The sequence below is a fragment of the Corylus avellana genome, chromosome 6 (genome assembly GCF_965113065.1).
Source record: "Corylus avellana chromosome 6, dhCorAvel1.hap1.2, whole genome shotgun sequence".
Classification (NCBI taxonomy): Eukaryota; Viridiplantae; Streptophyta; class Magnoliopsida; order Fagales; family Betulaceae; genus Corylus; species Corylus avellana.
The window spans coordinates 15,520,393-15,541,185 of record NC_142495.1 but is presented as its reverse complement, the minus strand read 5'-3'; the positions used below and the strand labels follow the sequence as shown (position 1 = coordinate 15,541,185).

Here is a 20,793-nt window from a genome sequence, read left to right as displayed (position 1 = left end):
ATCAACCAAAACCCCCAAGACTCCTAATATGCCCTTCAAACAATAATATTAGGAAATCAACCAAAACCCCCAAGACTCCTAATATGCCATTCAAACAATAATATCTAGAGATCAACCAAAACCCCCAAGACTCCTAATATGCCATTCAAACAATAATATTAGGAAATCAACCAAAACCCCCAAGACTCCTAATATGCCATTCAAACAATAATATTAGGAAATCAAGAAAAACCCCCAAGACTCCTAATATGCCATTCAAACAATAATATCAAGAAATCAAACAAAACCTCCAAAACTCCTAATATGCCATTCAAACAATAATATTAGGAAATCAACCAAAACCTCCATGACTCCTAATATGTCATTCAAACAATAATATCAAGAGATCAAACAAAAGCCTAAAAATTAACTCCTAATATGCCATTCAAACAATAATATCAAGAGATCAACCAAAACCCCCAAGACTCCTAATATGCCATTCAAGCAATAATATTAGGAAATCAACCAAAACCTCCAAAACTCCTAATATGCCATTCAAACAATAATATCAAGAAATCAACCAAAACCCCCAAGACTCCTAATATGCCATTCAAACAATAATATCAAGAAATCAAACAAAACCCCCAAGACTCCTAATATGCCATTCAAACAATAATATTAGGAAATCAACCAAAACCTCCATGACTCCTAATATGTCATTCAAACAATAATATCAAGAAATCAAACAAAAGCCTAAAAATTAACTCCTAATATGCCATTCAAACAATAATATTAGGAAATCAAGCAAAACCCCCAAGACTCCTAATATGCCATTCAAACAATAATATCAAGAAATCAACCAAAACCCCCAAAACTCCTAATATGCCATTCAAACAATAATATTAGGAAATCAACCAAAACCTCCAAGACTCCTAATATGCCATTCAAACAATAATATTAAGAAATCAAACAAAGGCCTAAAAATTAACAAATAATATGCCATTCAAACAATAATATCAAGAAATCAACCAAAACCCCCAAAACTCCTAATATGTCATTCAAACAATAATATCAAGAAATCAAACAAAAGCCTAAAAATTAACAAATAATATGCCATTCAAACAATAATGGTTGCAGGAAATCAAACAAAAGCTAAACAAATTTGAGAAATTAAAATGGGTTTCTTCTCACTCCTATATCAAATTTCTCAAACATCAAATTTGAGAAATTTGAGTATATAGCTGCAGTATAGTATTGGAGAGGGGGAGAGTGTCGGAGAGTCACCTGGGTTCGACGCCCGCCGGAGTGACAGAGGCCGCCGGGAGGGAGACAACGCCGGCCAACGTAGAAGAGAGGAAACGAGCGGGGGAGAGAGGAGGCAGGGCGCACACGTGGGAGGAGCTAGAAGCAGAAATGCAGCAACGCCGGAGGAGAACCAAACGGCCGGAGGAGGAAGAGAGAAAAAAAAAAACTGTTTGGGAGGGGATACACGGTGCTGGCGCGCTGGACTGGAGGGAAAGAAAAGGAAGAAGAAAAAGAAGAGGGAAAAAAGAGGAGAACTTTGGAGGAGAAGTACTCGTGCAGGGGAAAAAAGATTCAAAAAAAATAATTTTTGGCAACTTAGTAATGTGCCACACGTGGCACGTTACTAAGTTGCTAAAAATAATTTTTTGAATCTTTTTTTTTTTAAAAAAAATATATATATAGTGTCAAAAAAATGTATATTGTGTCAAAAAATATATATATATATATAGTGCCGGAAAAACAATTTTATTCTGTAAAAAATTGTGTCGGAAAAACTTCTTCCATATGGATATATAAAATTGTCATATACAGAGACTAAAACTATATTGTTTCGACTTGAGGAAACGAACTTAAATAAATACATAATTACATAGAAATATATAATTTGTCTTTTACATATTATAAGAAGAATTTTAAAACTTTTGGGGCCCCCCAATGGTATATGTGAGTCCGCCCATGGTCATATAATTATGCTAACCCATTACTCGCTGAAATGGGTTACCAATTTTTTAATAATGTCTTTCTTGATTTTATGTATTTTTCCCTACATTTTTTATAGGGGTATTTTTATCATTTTAGTTCAAAAAGGGTTACCTTACAAACTTTTTTTGTAGTTTGAGTAGATATTAATGCAATATTTAATTTGAGAGATATTAAAAAGTGAGTGTTAGCTAGTTTCAAGATTTGTTTTTTTTCTTTCAAATTTTTAAATAAATTGACAACATGCATATACTAAAATGATTTATTTAGTTTTCATAATAATTTTGTTACATTTTATAATAACATATACTAAAGTAGCTACGAAGAGATCCAATTGTTGCTCAAGTACAAATTAAATTATTCATATTACTGCACTAGTATATAGATAAAGCTTTCCATTTGATATATTTATCATATTGTAATGATAATTAAACTATTTAATTGTGATTTTTAGAAATAATATTCTAGACTATATACAGAGTTGCTAGTATTTTTTTAAATACATATATATATTTTTAAAATAACAAATATGTAACCAAATAATATTAATGGTATTAATTAATTTGACAAAAAATTAATAACGTGTCAGTTTGACACGTTACAAATTAGTAACGTGCCAAAATGACACGTTACAAATTTGTAACGTGTGGAATTTAGTAACGTGCCAAAATGACACGTTACAAATTTGTAACGTGTGGAATTTCACACGTTACAAATTAGTAACGTGTCATTTTGGCACGTTACTAATTTGTAACGTGTCAAACTAACACGTTACAAATTTGTAACGTGTCATTTTGGCACGTTACTAATTTGTAACGTGTCAAACTAACACGTTACAAATTTGTAACGTGTGGAATTTCACACGTTACTAAAATAATTAGTAACGTGTCACTCTTTGACACGTTACTAATTTGTAACGTGCTAAAAAGTAATGAATAGTTAACACGTTACTAATCAACATAATTTTTGTAGTGTGTGCGGAGGAATACCTGAGATGTAGTTGTCGAAATGTAACTTCAAAGAGTCCAAGAAGACGAAATTGACCTTATCCATGAAATTAATTATCTCCATAGTTTGCGGGCTTCTAGGAGTAATTTCTATGCTTTCTTTTTTGTATGTATGTTGGTTAAGAAATAAAAGAAAAGAAACTACTCCAAGTTCATCAGGAAATTTACTTTTGAATTTGTCCTACCAAAGTCTCCTAAAAGCCATTGATGAGTTCTCCTCCGCTAATTTGCTTGGTGTGGGTAGTTTTGGATCCGTATATAAAGTAATCATCGATGAGGGTAGAACGACAATTGATGTCAAGGTGCTCAACCTTTTGCACCGTGGAGCTTCCAAGAGCTTTCTTGCTGAGTGTGAGGCCTTGAGAAACATCAGGCACTAGAATCTTGTAAAGATACTTACAGTTTGTTCAGGTGTTGATTATAAAGGTAATGATTTCAAGGCTTTAGTTTACGAATTCATGGTCAATGGAAGCCTTGAGGATTTGTTGCATCCGAGTACTATAGAAGATCAGGCGCACCAGGAGCAAAGGAATCTTAATCTTAATTAGAGATGGAATATCACATTGATGTTGCGAGTGCATTGGAATATCTACATTATCATTTTCGAACACCAATCCTCCACTGTGACCTCAAGCCGAGCAATGTCCATCTTGACGATGAAATGATTGGACATGTTGGAGAGTTTGGGTTAGCATGATTTTCTCTCGGAGATAACCATAACTCTTCAACTAGCCAGTCAAGCTCTATTAGCGTTAGAGGAACAATTGGTTATACTCCTCCAAGTGAAGACACTCTTTATCACTTTACCCCCCTGAACTATTCACATATTTGCACTTTTAACCCAATGTTTAAAAAGTGGCACTTTACCCCTCCCCCCCCCCCCCCCCCCCCCCAAAAAAAAATGACATTGACACTTGACTCCCATGAAGTACATTTTACCCCTTGAAGTATTTCGAATTGACACTTCACGCCCCTGAGTTGACACTTTACCCGCCCAAAACTTTGTTACTTCAGAAGTAAAATGTTAACTCAAAATACTTCAGAGGGGTAAAGTGTACTTCATGGGGTCAACTGGTCAAGTGTCAGAGTTAGATACTTTGCGCGGCGGGCGGGGGGGGGGGGGGGGGGGGGGAGGGAAGGGGATAAATTGTCACTTTTTAAACATTGTGGTTAAAAGTGTAAATTGGTGGATAGTTTAGGGGGGTAAAGTGTATTTTCCCCTTCTTTTAATGACATTTCTAACTTTGAAGAGGATAAGAAAGGTCAATTATTCATTTTATTCATAAAAATTTCGTATTTTTACAATTTTATTTTTAGTTTTATCACATAGGGAGTATAATAGCATATACGTGTTAATTATATAGTCATGTTACAATATGTTCAAATATTGCAGAGTATGGTATGGGAAATGAGGCCTCCTCTTATGACGATGTATATAGCTATAGGATCCTACTATTAGAAATGTTTATTGGAAAAAAACCCACATATGACATGTTCCAAGGCACTCTAAATTTACATTATTTTGTCCAAGATGCTTTGCCTAACCGAGTGGTCAAGATTGCCGATCCAATTCTTTTTCAGGAAAGAGAAGAAGAGATAGCGATGAATGATTCTCATAATAATAGTAGGACTAGAAGAAGCAAAATTCAAGAGTGCTTGATTTTGATGTTTGGAATTGGAGTTGCTTGTTCTGTTGAACAGCCAGGAGAATGGATGAACATGAAAGATGTTGTAACTGAGCTTCATTTGGTCAAGAAAAGGCTACTTAAAACTAGAAGTAGACCATAATATCAATAGGTACTACTGGTAGTTTACTAGCTTGGTTAAGTAGATTTGATGAAGATTATAAGCTCATTGCATTTTTAAGATGAGACTATTTCAATTGCTTATTTCAATTTTAAGATGAGACTATTCATGTTCTTTATTTCACTTTTGACTCCAAGGAATGAGAGCATTCGGCTCTCCTTAGGTTGAAACACTAAAAATTAATCGGCTAATTTAGATAAAGACCGAGACTCTAATCCACCATTGAAATTTTGTGTTTTTCTTCATTTGATTGCATAGAAGAAATATGTTTGTTGACACAATCTATCCAACTTTAGATAAATTAAAGAAATTTTAGGGATTTTTACATTTCTGCTTTAATTTACCAAAATTGATGGTTGGGTTATGTAAATAAATGTTAGAATCACACGTTGGACCATTCTTTTATAGTTAGTGGTTTATGATGAATTTGAGAAAATTTAAGATTGAAGGTCATTTATGCATGAAATTAAATTGAGGATTTTGCAATTATTGGCTTTAATTGTCTCAAATTGAGGGTTTCTTGTGTATCTAAACGATCAAATTACTTGCATAAATGTTTAATTATTAATCTTTTCCAGATGACATTAATGGTTCATGGCCCTTCTATATATAGCTAGTTTGAGAATCATATGGATTTGGTTCAACCCCACAAGGACTTTGGTGAGACGCCTTATTTATGTTTGATGATTTAGAAATTTGTTTTGTTTATACTTTTTTCTATTTACTCGTTACTATTTATAGGAGACTTTTTATTCACCTATATATAGATTGACATTTGGAGTTGGATTGTTATTTATGTTAGGGAAATGTTAGGTGCTCTTTTAGTGTTCTCCTGGTGTCCTTCCAACTGTGATGTGGCTTTTAAAATCACAATAGATTAAAAGTAATCTCAAATTCAATAGTGATTTTAAAAGCCACATCACAGTTGAGAGGATACCAGAAGAACACTAGAAGAGCACCTATGATTTCCCTTTATGTTATTATGGAGTTTATGTGTATTGTTTCTGAAATATTTTGATTAGTTTGATGTTATGTGGATATGTTTTGAAAAATTTGCCCTTTCTTGGTCGTTTTTTCCATGCTCCCACTTTCTTCCCTTATCATTGTTCCACTTTTGTGCTTTGCACCCATTTTTCTTCATTGTCTCCTGCAGTAAAGTAAACAATGGCATTATAATGTTATATGGATATGTTTTGAAAAATTTGCCCTTTCTTGGTCGTTTTTTCCACGCTCCCACTTTCTTCCCTTATCATTGTTCCACTTTCTTGCTTTGCATCTATTTTTCTTCATTGTCTCCTGCAGTAAAGTAAACAATGGCAATATATATATATATATATATATATATATATATATATATATATATATATTGGGCTCTCTTTTCCGACATCATGCTCTCATTCTTTTTTTTTCGCAAAACAAAATTATCTGAAATTTTAAGCGTTTTAAAATCTTAAAATTTTACCCTTTAAACTTTTAATTTGATACAATTTAACTATCAATTTTTAACCTTAACCCTAATGAAAGCTATAAAAAATACCAGAATACTTTCAAATTTTCAATTTCTATTTTTATTTGGAAAAAATAAAATAAAACTGGGTCACAATGTGACCCATGTGAGTCTGTTGAAAAAATTTCGATTTCTATTTTTTGTTTTTTTTTTTTTTTTTCTATTCAATAAAGGGTGGAGGGGGAGATCAATTGTGGCTATTTTATCTTGGCGTGACCATAGTGGTACCAACCCATGAGGGACTGCTTAGGAGGGACCTAGACGGTGAAAACCATAGGTGCATCTTTATGACTAGCCGAGCCATAGCTTAACCGCCCGCCCCACTAAGGCATCAATGGAAACCAAGGTGCTTTATACTAATCAGGCATGAGAATTCTCCATTGCGGAGATTCGAACCCACACCCTAGTACTTACTTAACCACTTGCGAATTTCCTTGGGCCATTGAACCACTACTCTTGATGGTATTTTCGATTTCTATTTTATTTGACGGGTCACAACCAAACCCCACCGTGGGTCACCCAAACTTTCCTTAGCTTCTTCTGTTGTCCGAGTTGCAGCCATCTCTGCAACTTCCAACACCACTTTGGCAGGATGTGTCCATATAAAGTTGTGTCTTCTACTTCATCGAAAGCCTTTGCATACGTACGTTTTTTGGAAGTCAACAGAAAGGGATGTTGGATCGAAGCCTAAAACCATTAATTAAGCAACTGTTATCCAATGTGCATCGCTTAAAAACTTCTTGTTAATCCACCTCTATCTCAGCCTCGGAGATATGATGTAGAACCCGAATCAGCCCATTCACCCATGACCCACTTGAGTCAAAAGAGTGGGAGGGACAACCTTTTTTATTTTTTATTTTTTTTTTATTTTTTTATTTTTTTAAAAAATTGAAATTAAAGATAAATATAAAATTTTATAAAATTTTTAAAAGTATAAAAGTTATTTCTTTCATTTTAACGTCTGGTTAATGTGAAATCTTAACGGAGTCTTCCCAAGATGTATGAAGTTTGTTAGAATATTTGATATTATTTACTATATTATGTTTCTTTACCTATTCTAAGGTTTAGTCTATGATTTTTTGCCTATTACTTCTCTCTATATAAATAGAAAGCTACGTAAACATTTTATAATATAGAAGAGAATAATACAATGTAATCCAAAAAAATATTTTGGTTTTATGATTTTAAGGGGTAAAGGGCTAAATTTCCTTTACCTCTGAAGTTTTAGGTGTTTTTCAATTCGAACTTTAATGTTTAAAAATTGGCAATGTACCCCCTAATGTTTAAAAAGTTTTCAATTCAAACCTTTTGTTGCTAATTTCCATCAAATTGGTTACGTTATTACCCTCAATGCTTTTTTTTTTCCCTAATTTCCGTCAAATTAGACGAAAATTAGTAATGAAGGGTCTGAATTGAAATTTTTTGAAACATTAGGGGGGTACATTGCCAATTTTTAAACTTTAGGATTCAAATTAAAAAACTCCTAAAACTTAGGGGGATAAAGTGAATTTTTTTCTAGTTTAAATGAAGTTAAGAGAATCCAAATTCTTTCTCAACGGCTACAAATAATGGCCATGGCACCTTAAATTGGAGAGAATGGTCGTACCTTAAAGTTGCCGGAGAGGGGACAATGTGAGTTACCTTCATAATTTGATTCAAGACTAGCACAATTTTCAGTGCTCACATGGGTAGACTTTCTCTCAATCCCATTGAAAGGGCTAGACTTGTACGTAAAAGACAATATAAGAACCTGGTTCAGCATGCACCATCGGCCACTGTCCAACATTTTCCACACCTTTTCACTGTATGTTTCCTTTTAGAATTTCTTTAGAACACTCGTGAAATGAACTTAGATCAAGCACATCATGTCAATACTTGGAATTATTATTATTATTATTATTATTATTATTTTGGATTCAATAACGAAAAAGGGGTTACATGGAATTAAACAGCCATAAGGGGTGAGAATCCCAAAATAAAATCCAAACGAAGAATGCAATATCGAGATAGTAATAAACGGTAGGCAATAGATCCATCAATGATCCCAAAAAGACCATAAACAAACCAGATGTTTCTAAGGATCGTTACAAGGTGATAACATATGACAAAAGGGCTCAATGAAGAACCCCAAGAGTTATAGGCAACAACCACCGTAAAATGGTTGTTGAGAGGGAGTATGAGCAACATAAATTGTTAATGGTCTCGAGGTAAAGATTATTGTTTCAGTGAATGTTTAATACAAACTATAACTTCATAAGTTCTTTATTCTTATATTTTACTAAAATAGGCAAGGAATAATTAGTTTTTTTTTTTTTTTGATAAAAAAAAAGAAAAAAGAAAAAGAAGCTAAACAAGAAGAAAGCAAAGACAACAAATAATCCCTAATTAAGGACTCCAGTTTGACTAGTGCGTCTACTCCTCGTCAAAAGGTTTGAAGATAAAAGCTTAATTATGAAATGAACCGTTGAGATCACTTTCTGAACTCGCTACATTCATCGCATGCACCTTAATTATCCTTAACATAACTTCATTCAACACGTACGTCCTCTTTTTCCACAGCTCACATGGGAAGACTTCCTCAGTCAGTCAAGTCCTAATATTAGAAACACAAGGATATCTGTCATTTCTTAACATTCATCGCATGCACCTTAATTATCCTTAACATAACTTCATTCAACACGTACGTCCTCTTTTTCCACAGCTCACATGGGAAGACTTCCTCAGTCAGTCAAGTCCTAATATTAGAAACACAAGGATATCTGTCATTTCTTAACATTCATCGCATGCACCTTAATTATCCTTAACATAACTTCATTCAACACGTACGTCCTCTTTTTCCACAGCTCACATGGGAAGACTTCCTCAGTCAGTCAAGTCCTAATATTAGAAACACAAGGATATCTGTCATTTCTTAACATTCATCGCATGCACCTTAATTATCCTTAACATAACTTCATTCAACACGTACGTCCTCTTTTTCCACAGCTCACATGGGAAGACTTCCTCAGTCAGTCAAGTCCTAATATTAGAAACACAAGGATATCTGTCATTTCTTAACATTCATCGCATGCACCTTAATTATCCTTAACATAACTTCATTCAACACGTACGTCCTCTTTTTCCACAGCTCACATGGGAAGACTTCCTCAGTCAGTCAAGTCCTAATATTAGAAACACAAGGATATCTGTCATTCCTTTCTTCTTAATTAGTGGCCAAAACAATTAATTTTAACCATTGCAAATGTTTCCCCTCAGAACATCAATTTATCTTCTTTCTTGTGGCAGAACAACCAAGTTCCAACCATTAGCTTCAGAGTTTTCCTTAACTCTATGGGGCTTCCCACCTTCACCCTTGCAGTTGTTTCTGTCTTTTGCTTTTGTTTGGCCACCTATGCCATTGTCGGGAATGAGACAGACCGACTATCCTTGCTTCAATTCAAGGCCAAAATAGTCCAAGACCCTTTCATGGTTTTGAGCTCATGGAACGACACCACCCACTTCTGCCAATGGCGTGGCGTCACATGTGGTCGCCGCCACCAAAGGGTCACGGAGTTGCGCCTTCCATCTCAGAAACTCGTGGGGTATGTATCTCCTTCCATTGGAAATTTGAGCTTTCTAAGGATTCTATATCTCTTAAACAATAGCTTCAGTCACGAAATCCCTCCACAAATAGGTCGTTTGCGTAGATTGGTGGTACTAGAGTTGTCCAATAATTCATTTGAGGGGAGAATTCCTGCCAATGTATCTAGTTGCTCTAACCTCAAGTTTTTCAATCTTGGTTTTAACAATTTGGTCGGGCAAATTCCTATTGAGCTTGGCTCCTTGTCAAAGCTTCAATTCTTTTATGTACACCAAAACAAACTAACAGGAAGTATCCCTCCATTTCTTGGCAACTTATCGTCACTTGAAAAACTTTATTTAAGCTTAAATAATCTGGGTGGGAGGATTCCTAGTGCTCTAGGCCAACTTATAAATCTTACAGATATTGTACTTGATTTAAATCAGTTATCTAGTACCATCCCTCCATCAATCTTCAATCTCTCTTCTATTAGAGTTCTTAGTGTGATAGATAATCAAATCCAAGGGAGTCTTCCGTGGGACTTGGGGATAACTCTTCCGAATCTCCAAAACCTTGGTGTTGGCACTAACCAATTTATTGGTTCCATTCCTCCTTCAATATCCAATGCCTCAAATTTGCTATTTATTCAATTTGGAGCGAACAAATTTAGTGGAAACATGCCTTCTTTGGAAAAGTTGCATAAGCTTGAATGGTTGAGCACTACCTTGAACCAACTCGGAAATGGGGGAGCTAATGACCTGAGTTTTCTTTGCTCTTTGACCAATGCTACCAGGTTAGAGCTGTTGGCTATAAACGCTAACAATTTTGGTGGAATCTTACCTGAATGCATCAGTAACTTCTCATCTACTCTTACAATATTGGCAGTAGATAACAACAATATAGTTGGAACGATTCCGAGTGGGATCGTGAATCTTGTCAACTTAGAGTGGCTTGAAATGGGGAATAACAAATTGTCAGGGAACATTCCCCCAGATATTGGAAATCTTAAGAGACTACATATGATGCATCTTGACATAAACAATCTCTCCGGAAACATCCCACACTCTTTTGAAAATCTGAGTATGTTACTTCAACTAAGTTTAAGTGATAATGATCTTCATGGAAGCATACCTTCAGGTCTAGGAAACTGCCAATCTTTGCTATTATTAAATCTTTCTATTAATAATCTTAGTGGTACTATACCTCCAGAAATCTTTAGTCTCTCATCCTTGTCACTCGGTCTCTATTTGTCTAGAAACCGTTTCACGGGTCCCCTTCCCATGGAAGTTGGAAATCTGAAAAATCTAGGTATATTGGAAATGTCAGAAAACATGTTATCCGGTGAAATTCCAAAGAGTATTGGCAGTTGTATTATGATGGAGATTCTGGGCATGCAAGGAAACTTCTTCCAAGGGACCATTCCATCAAGTTTTGGTTCTTTAAGAGGTCTTCAAGAGTTAGATCTTTCTCGAAACAGCTTGTCAGGAAAAATTCCAGACTTTTTTGCAAGTTTCAACTCGTTGGATCTTTTGAATTTATCTTACAACAATTTTGAGGGTATGGTGCCAACAAATGGCGTTTTCAAGAACTCAAGTGCAACTTCAGTCATGGGAAATAGTCAACTATGCGGGGGGATACCTGAGATGCAATTGCCAAAATGTAACTTCAAAGAGTTTATGAAGACGAAATTGACCTTATCCATGAAATTAATTATCTCCATAGTTTGCGGGCTTCTAGGAGTAACTTGTGTGCTTTCTTTTCTCTTTGTCTATTGGTTACGAAAGAAAAGAAAAGAAACTACTTCAAGTTCTTCAGGAAATTTGCTTTTGAATTTGTCTTACCAAAGTCTCCTAAAAGCCACTGATGGGTTCTCCTCTGCTAATTTGCTTGGTGTGGGTAGTTTTGGATCTGTGTATAAAGGAATCATCGATGAGGGCAGAACGGCAATTGCTGTCAAGGTGCTTAACCTTCTGCGTCATGGAGCTTCAAAGAGCTTTCTTGCTGAGTGCAAGGCCCTAAGAAGCATCAGGCATCGGAATCTTGTAAAGATACTTACAGTTTGTTCAGGTGTTGATTATCAAGCCAATAATTTCAAGGATCTAGTTTATGAATTCATGGTCAATGGGAGCCTTGAGGATTGGTTGCATCCAACTATTAAAGAAGATGAGGCGCACCAAGAGCAGAGGAATTTGAATCTTTATCAAAGATTGAATATCACCATTGATGTTGCGAGTGCATTGGAATATCTCCACCATCATTGTCAAACACCAATCCTCCATTGTGACCTAAAGCCGAGCAATGTTCTTCTTGACGATGAAATGATTGGGCATGTCGGAGACTTTGGGTTGGCAAGATTCTCTCCCGAAGCTAACCATAATTCTTCAACCAACCAGTCAAGCTCTATTGGCATAAGAGGAACTATTGGTTATACTCCACCAGGTGAAGACACTCTTTATTATTCCTAAATTATATTCCTTTTTCTTTTAATAACATCTCTAAGATTGAAAGGGACAAGACTGTTTTATTATGGTTTTTATTCATCGTGTAGAGTATCATAGCATAATTGCTTTCTTAGCATATAGGTGTTAATGACTTAACAATTAATCATATATATATATGTTGAATTTCAGAGTATGGTATGGGAAATGAGGTCTCCTCCTATGGCGATGTATATAGCTATGGGATCCTCTTGTTAGAAATGTTTACTGGAAAAAGACCAACAGATGATATGTTCCAAGGCACTCTAAATCTACATTCCTTTGTCCAAGAAGCTTTGTCTGAACGAGTGGTCGAGATTGTGGATCCAATTCTTTTGCAGGGAATCGAAGAATATATAACTATGAATGATTCTCATAATAATAGCGGGACTAGAAGAGGTGAAATCCATGAATGTTTGATTTTGATATTTGGAATTGGAGTTGCTTGCTCTGTCGAAGAGCCCAGAGAACGGATGAGCATTAAAGATGTTGGAACTAAGCTTCTTCTGATCAAGAAAAAGCTTCTTGAAACTAGAAGACATGGAAGTAGTTGAATTACGAGTAGACCATAATATCAACATGTAATATCGGTAATTTAGTGATAATTATACTTTGGTTAAGTAAATGGATGAGGCATCTAATGGTACCAAACTACCAATTAATGCCAATAAAAAGCTCATTGCATCTTTCATTCTCTTACTTTAATAAATGATCTCCCTTCTTGATTTTTGTTGGTATTGCTGATTTCATTTTTGCCTAGTGGTAATGTATAGATTAGTGGACTAACTATTGAATTTTCATGGTTTTATCTTTTACATAATATTGGCTTATTTTCATATTTTTCTTCCATTGATCAAATAAAAGTATGTTTCTTGAGGTGTTCTATCCATTTGTAATCTCAGCTTTAGTTATTTTGGATTGGATGGTTGTGAATTAAAAAAACAAAAAAAAAAAAAATTAAGTTAAGGTTTGAAATAAACTAAATTTGGGAACTTTCATGATTGGGCTTTATTTTGTCAAAATTGATTGCACCACTAGAAATAGGGCTTTTACCAGAGTAAATTTTTTCCCTAACGGCCGAAATAAACGTTGATATAAGGGGTATTTTTCAGTGCTTTTTATGAATGCTAGTAAATTTCTTAAATTAGCTTAAGTAAAAGAAAATGGTCGAAAATGTGAAATATTTATGGGTGCTTTTTCAAAACAAACATAAAATATAAGGCTAGGATAGTAGTGTATTATGGTAGCTTTGGGTAGACAACCCATGTAGTGTAGCAAATTGGTTTCCAAATCATCTTGACAAAAAGGGAGATTGTGGTAAAATTTTAGACTTAATTTAGAATTAGTCAAATTTCTTAAAGGAAAAAGACTAAAAAGATATGAAAGGGCACATATTATTTGGTGACATCCAATTGGTTACTATTAGACTCATCAGAACAAACATAAAATAAAATAACCTACTTATTTGTTAATAGACATCATGCCTTACGAGTCAAATTACTAGAGATTTCAAATATTTGGAATCTCCATTTCTAACGATTGTAAATCACTTTAGTTCTTATTGATGCTCTAGTGGTGCTGGATCAAGCTATGACACAAGTCAGACTTAAAAGAGTGCATGTAGTTCCCACCGTATAGGCCTCTCTTATGCAGTTTCCAATGGGTAGGTGCTACTATGGTCATACTCAAGTAGGACTAGCTATAATTGGTCTCTCTGGCTTGGCATTTTTCTAAAAAATAATAATAATAAAAAAAAAAAAAAAAAATTTACTAAAGATTCATGCGGCTTGTAAATTGCTTTTCATACATTACCATGGTGGTGCTGAGTTTTGAATCCGCAGCATCAAAAGCTTCTGCTGTCTAACTTGTAGAATAGCATTATCAACAATGAATAGTTCCAACCTAACTATGATCATGATCTTACTAGCTACGACCAGGTATCTTTGGTTATCATTGGTCTATAATAACTCGAGTCATTTGCTAGTTGGATTGCGATTTGCTTGTTGGGTGGTGGATGGAGGATACAAATTATGGAAATTGTTTGTGGGAAAGCAATTGATTATATGGATGAATTGGGTATGGACTACACATATTTTGGTATGTCATGATTTACCCAGAATTCAAATATATATATATATATATATAGTTTGATATTTTTTGTTGTAGTTATAATTGATGCTCCTATCATTTTTTTATTTTTATTTTTTGTCCTATTATTGAATTGAATTGAACACATTATATATGATCGGGCAGGTAACAATCATGCCGACAATGAGGATGAGGGTGAGTCTGAAGACGAGGATGTCAATTTGGACTAATGGCTGCTGTAGTGGAGTATTCTCATGGATATTTGGACACGATGTATTGAGCAAATGTTTGGATGCTTATCTTATGTTTTATTTTTATTTTTAATAGTGTTTTCAAAATATGGTTATGTTTTTAGAATATTATGTAGCTTATATTGACAATATTTAAAGGTAGTTGAAACATCTTTTTTTCTTTTTTTTGGCCCTTGGGGTGGCCGAACCACCCCATAGCAACTCTATTTTTTTTTTTTTATTTGACATGGCACCCAAAAGCACAGGTATCACACCACGTGTCACCTTGAAATTACAGGTACTAGTCCATGTGTAAGGATGATGTGGCGCTCCGTAAAAAAACTAATGGAATCTTGATGGAAGTACAAAGCGGGTTTATTTGTTTACCATAGGTACCATTTGTGATATTTTTGAAAAACCGAGATGGCCATTTGATTCTGGTGGAAAGCATAGATCCTAAAAATGCATTTAACTATAGTGTTTTGTTGAAGGAATGAATGATTGGATCTTAAATGTATAAAGCAAAATATAGTTATGGAATTCTTCTATTAGAAATGTTTACCAGAAAAAGACCCACAAATGATCTAAGGCACTCCGAATCTACATTCCTTTGTCCAAAAAACTTTTTTACAACCATTTTCTCTTTTTTTCCTTGGAAAAGTATTTGGCGCACAAAGGCTCCTTCGAGAGTGGCCTTTTTTGCTTGGTCGGCCGCCCTTGGAAAATCTCTCACCTTGGATAATGTTCGGAAGAGAGGTATTGTGGTGATTAATCGTTGCTGTATGTGTAAAACGGATGGGGAGTCTGTGGATCATCTTTTTCTTCATTGTGGGGTAGCGCGCAAGCTGTGGGAGGTTATTTTCTCCCGCTTCAATTTGTGTTGGGTTATGCCTAGAAGTGTCAAGGATTTGTTTGCCAGTTGGTGGTCGGGTGGGAGATCTAGTTGTGCCGTGGTGTGGAAGATGGCTCCCCTATGTCTTTTATGGTGCCTGTGGTTGGAGAGAAATGCGAGATGCTTCGAGGATTTGTCGAGGACTCTTGAGGACCTTGTTCATTTCTTTTTGTACACTCTTTTCTCTTGGACTGCAGGCTCGCTTGCTCCTATTGTGATTAATTTTCCTGATTTCCTCTCTATGTTCTCTTCTTCTCTCTCCCCTGCTTAGTCGCTCTCTTGTATACTCCCTGTGTACTTGGGTTGCGCCCCTCTGCGCTCTTTAATGCATTATTACTTATCAAAAAAAAAAAAACTTTTACTGACTGAGTGGTCGAGATTTCAGATCCAATTCTTTTTCCGAGGAGAGAAGAAGACACAACCATTAATGATTTTCATAATAACAACAACACTAGAAGAAACATAATCTAGTTGTGCTTGATTTTTTTATTTTTGGAGTTGGAATTGCTTGTTCCTTTGAACAACCAGATAAAACGGATAGACATCAGAGATGTTGCAACTGAGTTTCATTTTATCAGAAGAAAGCTTCTTGAAATTGGAACCCATGGAGACGGTTGAACTAAACGTAATAGCAGCAGGTAATATTGGTGACAGTTTGATGTAGGGTGGAACTTACCCCCTACGAATGTTAATGATGAGGGTGTGAATTTAAGGGCAAATTCTCATCGTGCTTGGGATTTCATGAGGAAGACTCGTGCAGATGTAAGTGAAGGTACTCTGAGGAGTCGTACCAAGGAGAGTTAAGACGAGATTGCAGACTCATGCATAAGTTAAATTCCAGAGGGCTTCATTTGCAACTTCATTTGAAGCCCGTCCGAACGAGAAGAGTGAAGTATCTCCCCGAGAGCCTCGTCTGCAACCTCGCTTGAAACCGTCCGGACGCGAGTAATCCCTAGAGCCTCGTCTGGAGTCTCGTCCAAAGACTGTTCGGACACCTATATTTATTTACAGTTTTCGTCTTTTATTTTAGTGACTGTCTGGACGGCATTATGTTTCGTCCGGACGGCCATCATAGACTTGCAATCTGACTTTATTTTGTATTACTATTAGGTTTAGGTTTAGGGTTTGAGGGCCTATATATACATGTTTTATAGACCATAGAATGTGGCTTTTGATTATTATTCAGTTTTTATCAATAAGAGTATCCAGAGTTGAGTTTCTTCATATTTTTTCTTCAAACCTTAGATATGCTATAGCATTTTTAGAAGATTTCATAGATCTTTAATAGAATCAAGGTCTTAGAAATATTTATCCATTCCTCTTGCTGTTATTCTTGCATCTCACGAAGTCACGCTGCATCACGGTTATAGTTTGATGTAGCTCTTAAAAGTCTCAATAATAAGCTCATTGCATTTTTCCCTTTTGTTGCATTATTAAGACGAGATTACTTGTCGGTTTCTTGAAATGATCTTCTTGTTTCTTCATTTTGGTTAGCATTGCAGATTTCTTTACGTACACGGAGCTCATTTGTGAATTTAATAGTTAAAAGGATTAAAGATATAACTGAACTTTTGAGTGTAGAATTGGATTCTATAAGAAAATTTGAAGAATTGAAACAACAGTTTAATCTATATTTTATTATAATATAAGCAATGCCCTGTTTCAACTATGAAACAGGGGAAGGAAGCACGAAAACAGCTAGCTAGTTTAATCTATATTATATCAAATAACACTTTAGAATATACTTTATTGAAATTAAATATGAGATTTCAAGAGAATTCTTCTTCTTCTTCTTCTATATTCCTTTGAAGATAATTACTTTTAAAGATAGATTATCACCATATTTATCTTTATCTTCACCTATCTCATGATCATAAAGAACAAGAACATAATGTACTCTTATCGACTTTTTCTTAGTGGTAGATGTAGATATCTGACACCTAACCACTAATAAATATTTATCTCAATTTTTCTTTAGCCTTTCTATTTAATTTTAAGTTTCTACACATTTTGTAATTGAAAGTAGAGTTTCAGTAAATATGTACTGTGCATAGAGGACTGTAAAGATTAGCAGGAATGTTAGGCTTATAAAATATTTTACAAAAAAAAAAAAAACAAAGAATTATTACAAAGTGATGTGGGACAACATGATGAAGAAGAAGATAAAATTCAAAGTAATTTGGGAAGGGGATTATAATACATATAAACAAGTTGCTAATCCCAACACATGGAAAGAAAAATACATGGAATATTCTGCTATGTACAAATAGTCTTGCAAATTAATATATATATATATATATATATTGCAGGAGGCAGATAATGTTCCAGAAGAAAGCAAAATGCAATCGATATCCATGAAATGGTTCAGACATGAATATATATTTACAAATATATATTCTTACGTGTCTTTTACTTTATATTTTAAGAACTTGGCATCACTCAAAGAACCCTGAATTTTTTTTTTTTTTTTTTTTTTTAATGAATGAGTGATTGTTTGTTCCTTGTTATGTCTCTATCAAGTTTTTTGTTTTGGTTTCTCACCATTAACATAGAGCAACTAAGATGTCTTAAAAAGTTGTCTTTCTCTCTAAATGAGCTCGCTGGGAGCTTCAATATGGCATCTTTGATTTATAGATGCGTAACAGAGCAGTGCAATAATTCAGTCTATTAAATTGACATATTTCGTTAAAGTATGTACAAAATATTTACATAAAAATCATGTACTTTGAAAGTAGATATGAGTTTAATAAATTAGGTTGAAGGAAAACTGCATCTGCATCGGGCTGTTTTGAGTGCTAACCTTGAGCTTTTCTTTGACGGAGCGAGATGTGCGGTGGAATCTACAGCAGCCGTCTGCAATTATACTCGAAAATCTATTTGGATTATAGAAGAAACTTATCAAACTAATGGCATTGCTGTCTATGTATAAGCACTTTCACCCCACCCCCAGATATGAAGTCTTTAGCGTTGTCCTCTACAAAAACCAGAAGGTCATGCTGTGTTAGCCATAGAGGGTCTCAAAGATATCCAAAAAAGAACCCTCATTAGGGGAAAAACTGCATTCTGCTTCAAAAAAATTCAAAATTTATTTGCAAGCAAGGCCTATTATTAATAATTATTCAATTATATGAAGGGTCAAGACAACTTTTCGGTCTCACCTAATTAGGGTCTTCGTAGGGAATAACCCTTCAGCAATTATTGCATGAAGTAAATGTTGTCAAGAATTCTTAAATCTCCAATATAATTGTTTAATGCATGACCCCAACACGCCAAGACTAGGATCCTCTCAATTTTAAGTGAAATGGAGAAGAACTATTTTATATTTTAAATTCAATTTCACATCTAATGGTTTATATGTTGTCGTGCCATTTAAAATGCACAAAAAAACAAAGAGAAAGTACTATGCAAAATCTAATCTAAACCATAAAATATTTCTTTTTAATTTCACTTAAAAAGGAAAGTGCCCTTTCCCTTCACCACCCCCCACCAAAAAAAAAAAAAAAGAATCCATGTTGATGAGGGTTTGAATTCTACTGAGCTGGAGGGTTCAAAGGCCCATCCCATGTTAATATCCTCTAGTCAAAGTCAAAGCATGATTTAGAAAACTTAGAAATATCACGTTGATTAAAAAAATAATAATAAATAAAATATTTAGATCAAAATATAGCATTTCAAAATACTCGTCCACTTAGTACCATTTTGAGATTTGATTAATTAGTTCTCTTATACTAGTAATTTCAAAATGCATCCTCAACTCCATAATGGGCCTAAGGATAATGTTTGAACTCCATTTTTCCTACGTATAGGTATCGATCTGAAAACGATATTACTGTAGATCAACGTAAGGATCGATTTCTCTTTCAGGAATTTATTTTGCAGAAATTCTACGTACATTAGATCTTTCACAAATCCATGTATTAGCAGAATTTCCAATTTGGGTTGCGGTTTATTTGTATTTTCATTTGTTCTAATTTCTCTTATCTACCCAAATCACCGTTTGACAGCCTTATTTATACATAAATAACTCATCAAGTAAAACTCAAGTGGTTCCTTGCCCGCATGAGTGTGAATAATCAATCCATTTGACAAAATTGATAATGCTGTACCGATTTCATTTGATTCTGACATTTATATTATAAAAGAATGTGAAACATATGAAAAAGCACACCGCATAGGCTATGCTATAAATAAATTATACCCAGCAATGCTAGAACAGACACTGAAGAACGTAAAACATATAACCACAATAACAGGAAATAAACTCTAAGAATCTGTAGCCATCACTAGCACCAGCTGAGAAATCCACAACTCAGAAAGCGAAGGAACCCAAAACTCAAAATCCTCAAAAGTATCAAATTTATGGATCATGGATGCTTGCTAGTTCCAAGAATCTATTGATCTATTTTAATTTTTTGATAAATACTCAGAAGCCATCCAAATTCAGAAAAACAAATGGGCAAGAACCACAACAAAATGAGAAATTTTAAAAAATCCAACAGATACGCGTTCCTCCCCAAAATTTCCAATGCTTTTTTCCAGCAAAACAGAGATTCGAACCACCAAAAAAACACAAATCTAAAGAGAGACGAGAGTACCTGAGATGTAGAAGTCGAGAGAGAAGAGATCTTGAGATGCATAAATCGAAGAGAGACGTGATCCTCAGATGCAAAACCCGAAAGAGAAAAGATCTTGAGATCCAGAAGTAGAAGAGAGGCGAGACAGTGGATCTATGCTAGCCTGAGTGGATTTGTGCTTGGTTGCTAGCTTGATGATGCATGAGGGTTGGGTTGAGCGTGAGGGTTGAGTTCGGGAGTTGGGTTGAGCGTTGAGTGTGAGGGGAGAATTGGTTTACGGGTTTCAAAATTGGAAACCAATTTACGTGATTAATGAAAGATTTTTTGGTCTACCGAAAATGATTTCAATTTAACCACTATTTTACGTCACACCAAATACCGTATTTGGTAAAATAAGAATAATATTTTTTAGAAATCATTTTACGCCGAAACAAACGGAGTCGTAGTTGAAATCTAAAGCCCAAATTCATCCAAACAATAATGCATGACCACCAAATACAACCCAATGACAAAAAGACATATCAATGCTATAACGCCCTCAAAATTGGCCTTGACCAATCTGGCTGGGTTACTGCAATTACCCAAGTTTAATTAACTGGTGGCTAAATGGGAAACCACTCTCCTAAGGATTATCAGAGTTAATGCATAGGAAGGCAAAATAAATCTGAGA

The 20,793-nt window shown here is 34.8% G+C and overlaps 1 protein-coding gene, 1 long non-coding RNA gene and 1 pseudogene across 2 annotated transcripts; 2 read left to right on the top strand and 1 right to left on the bottom strand.

Annotated features, from left to right (window-relative positions):
• Nucleotides 1–3,264: 3,264 nt before the first annotated feature.
• On the top strand, nucleotides 3,265–4,778 carry LOC148584931 (putative LRR receptor-like serine/threonine-protein kinase At3g47570; annotated as a pseudogene).
• Nucleotides 4,779–9,580: 4,802 nt separating this feature from the next.
• LOC132188198 (LRR receptor-like serine/threonine-protein kinase EFR) lies at nucleotides 9,581–13,068 on the top strand. The gene is made up of 2 exons (XM_059602604.2): nucleotides 9,581–12,301; nucleotides 12,493–13,068. Exons 1-2 carry the CDS (start codon nucleotides 9,634–9,636, stop codon nucleotides 12,891–12,893), a joined length of 3,069 nt encoding a protein of 1,022 aa, XP_059458587.2. The 5' UTR covers nucleotides 9,581–9,633; the 3' UTR covers nucleotides 12,894–13,068.
• Nucleotides 13,069–18,199: 5,131 nt separating this feature from the next.
• Nucleotides 18,200–20,431, bottom strand: LOC132187727 (uncharacterized). The gene is made up of 2 exons (XR_009440844.2): nucleotides 20,145–20,431; nucleotides 18,200–18,523 (listed from the first exon to the last, which is right to left on the bottom strand). It is a non-coding gene; the product is annotated as an uncharacterized LOC132187727 (long non-coding RNA).
• Nucleotides 20,432–20,793: the final 362 nt, after the last annotated feature.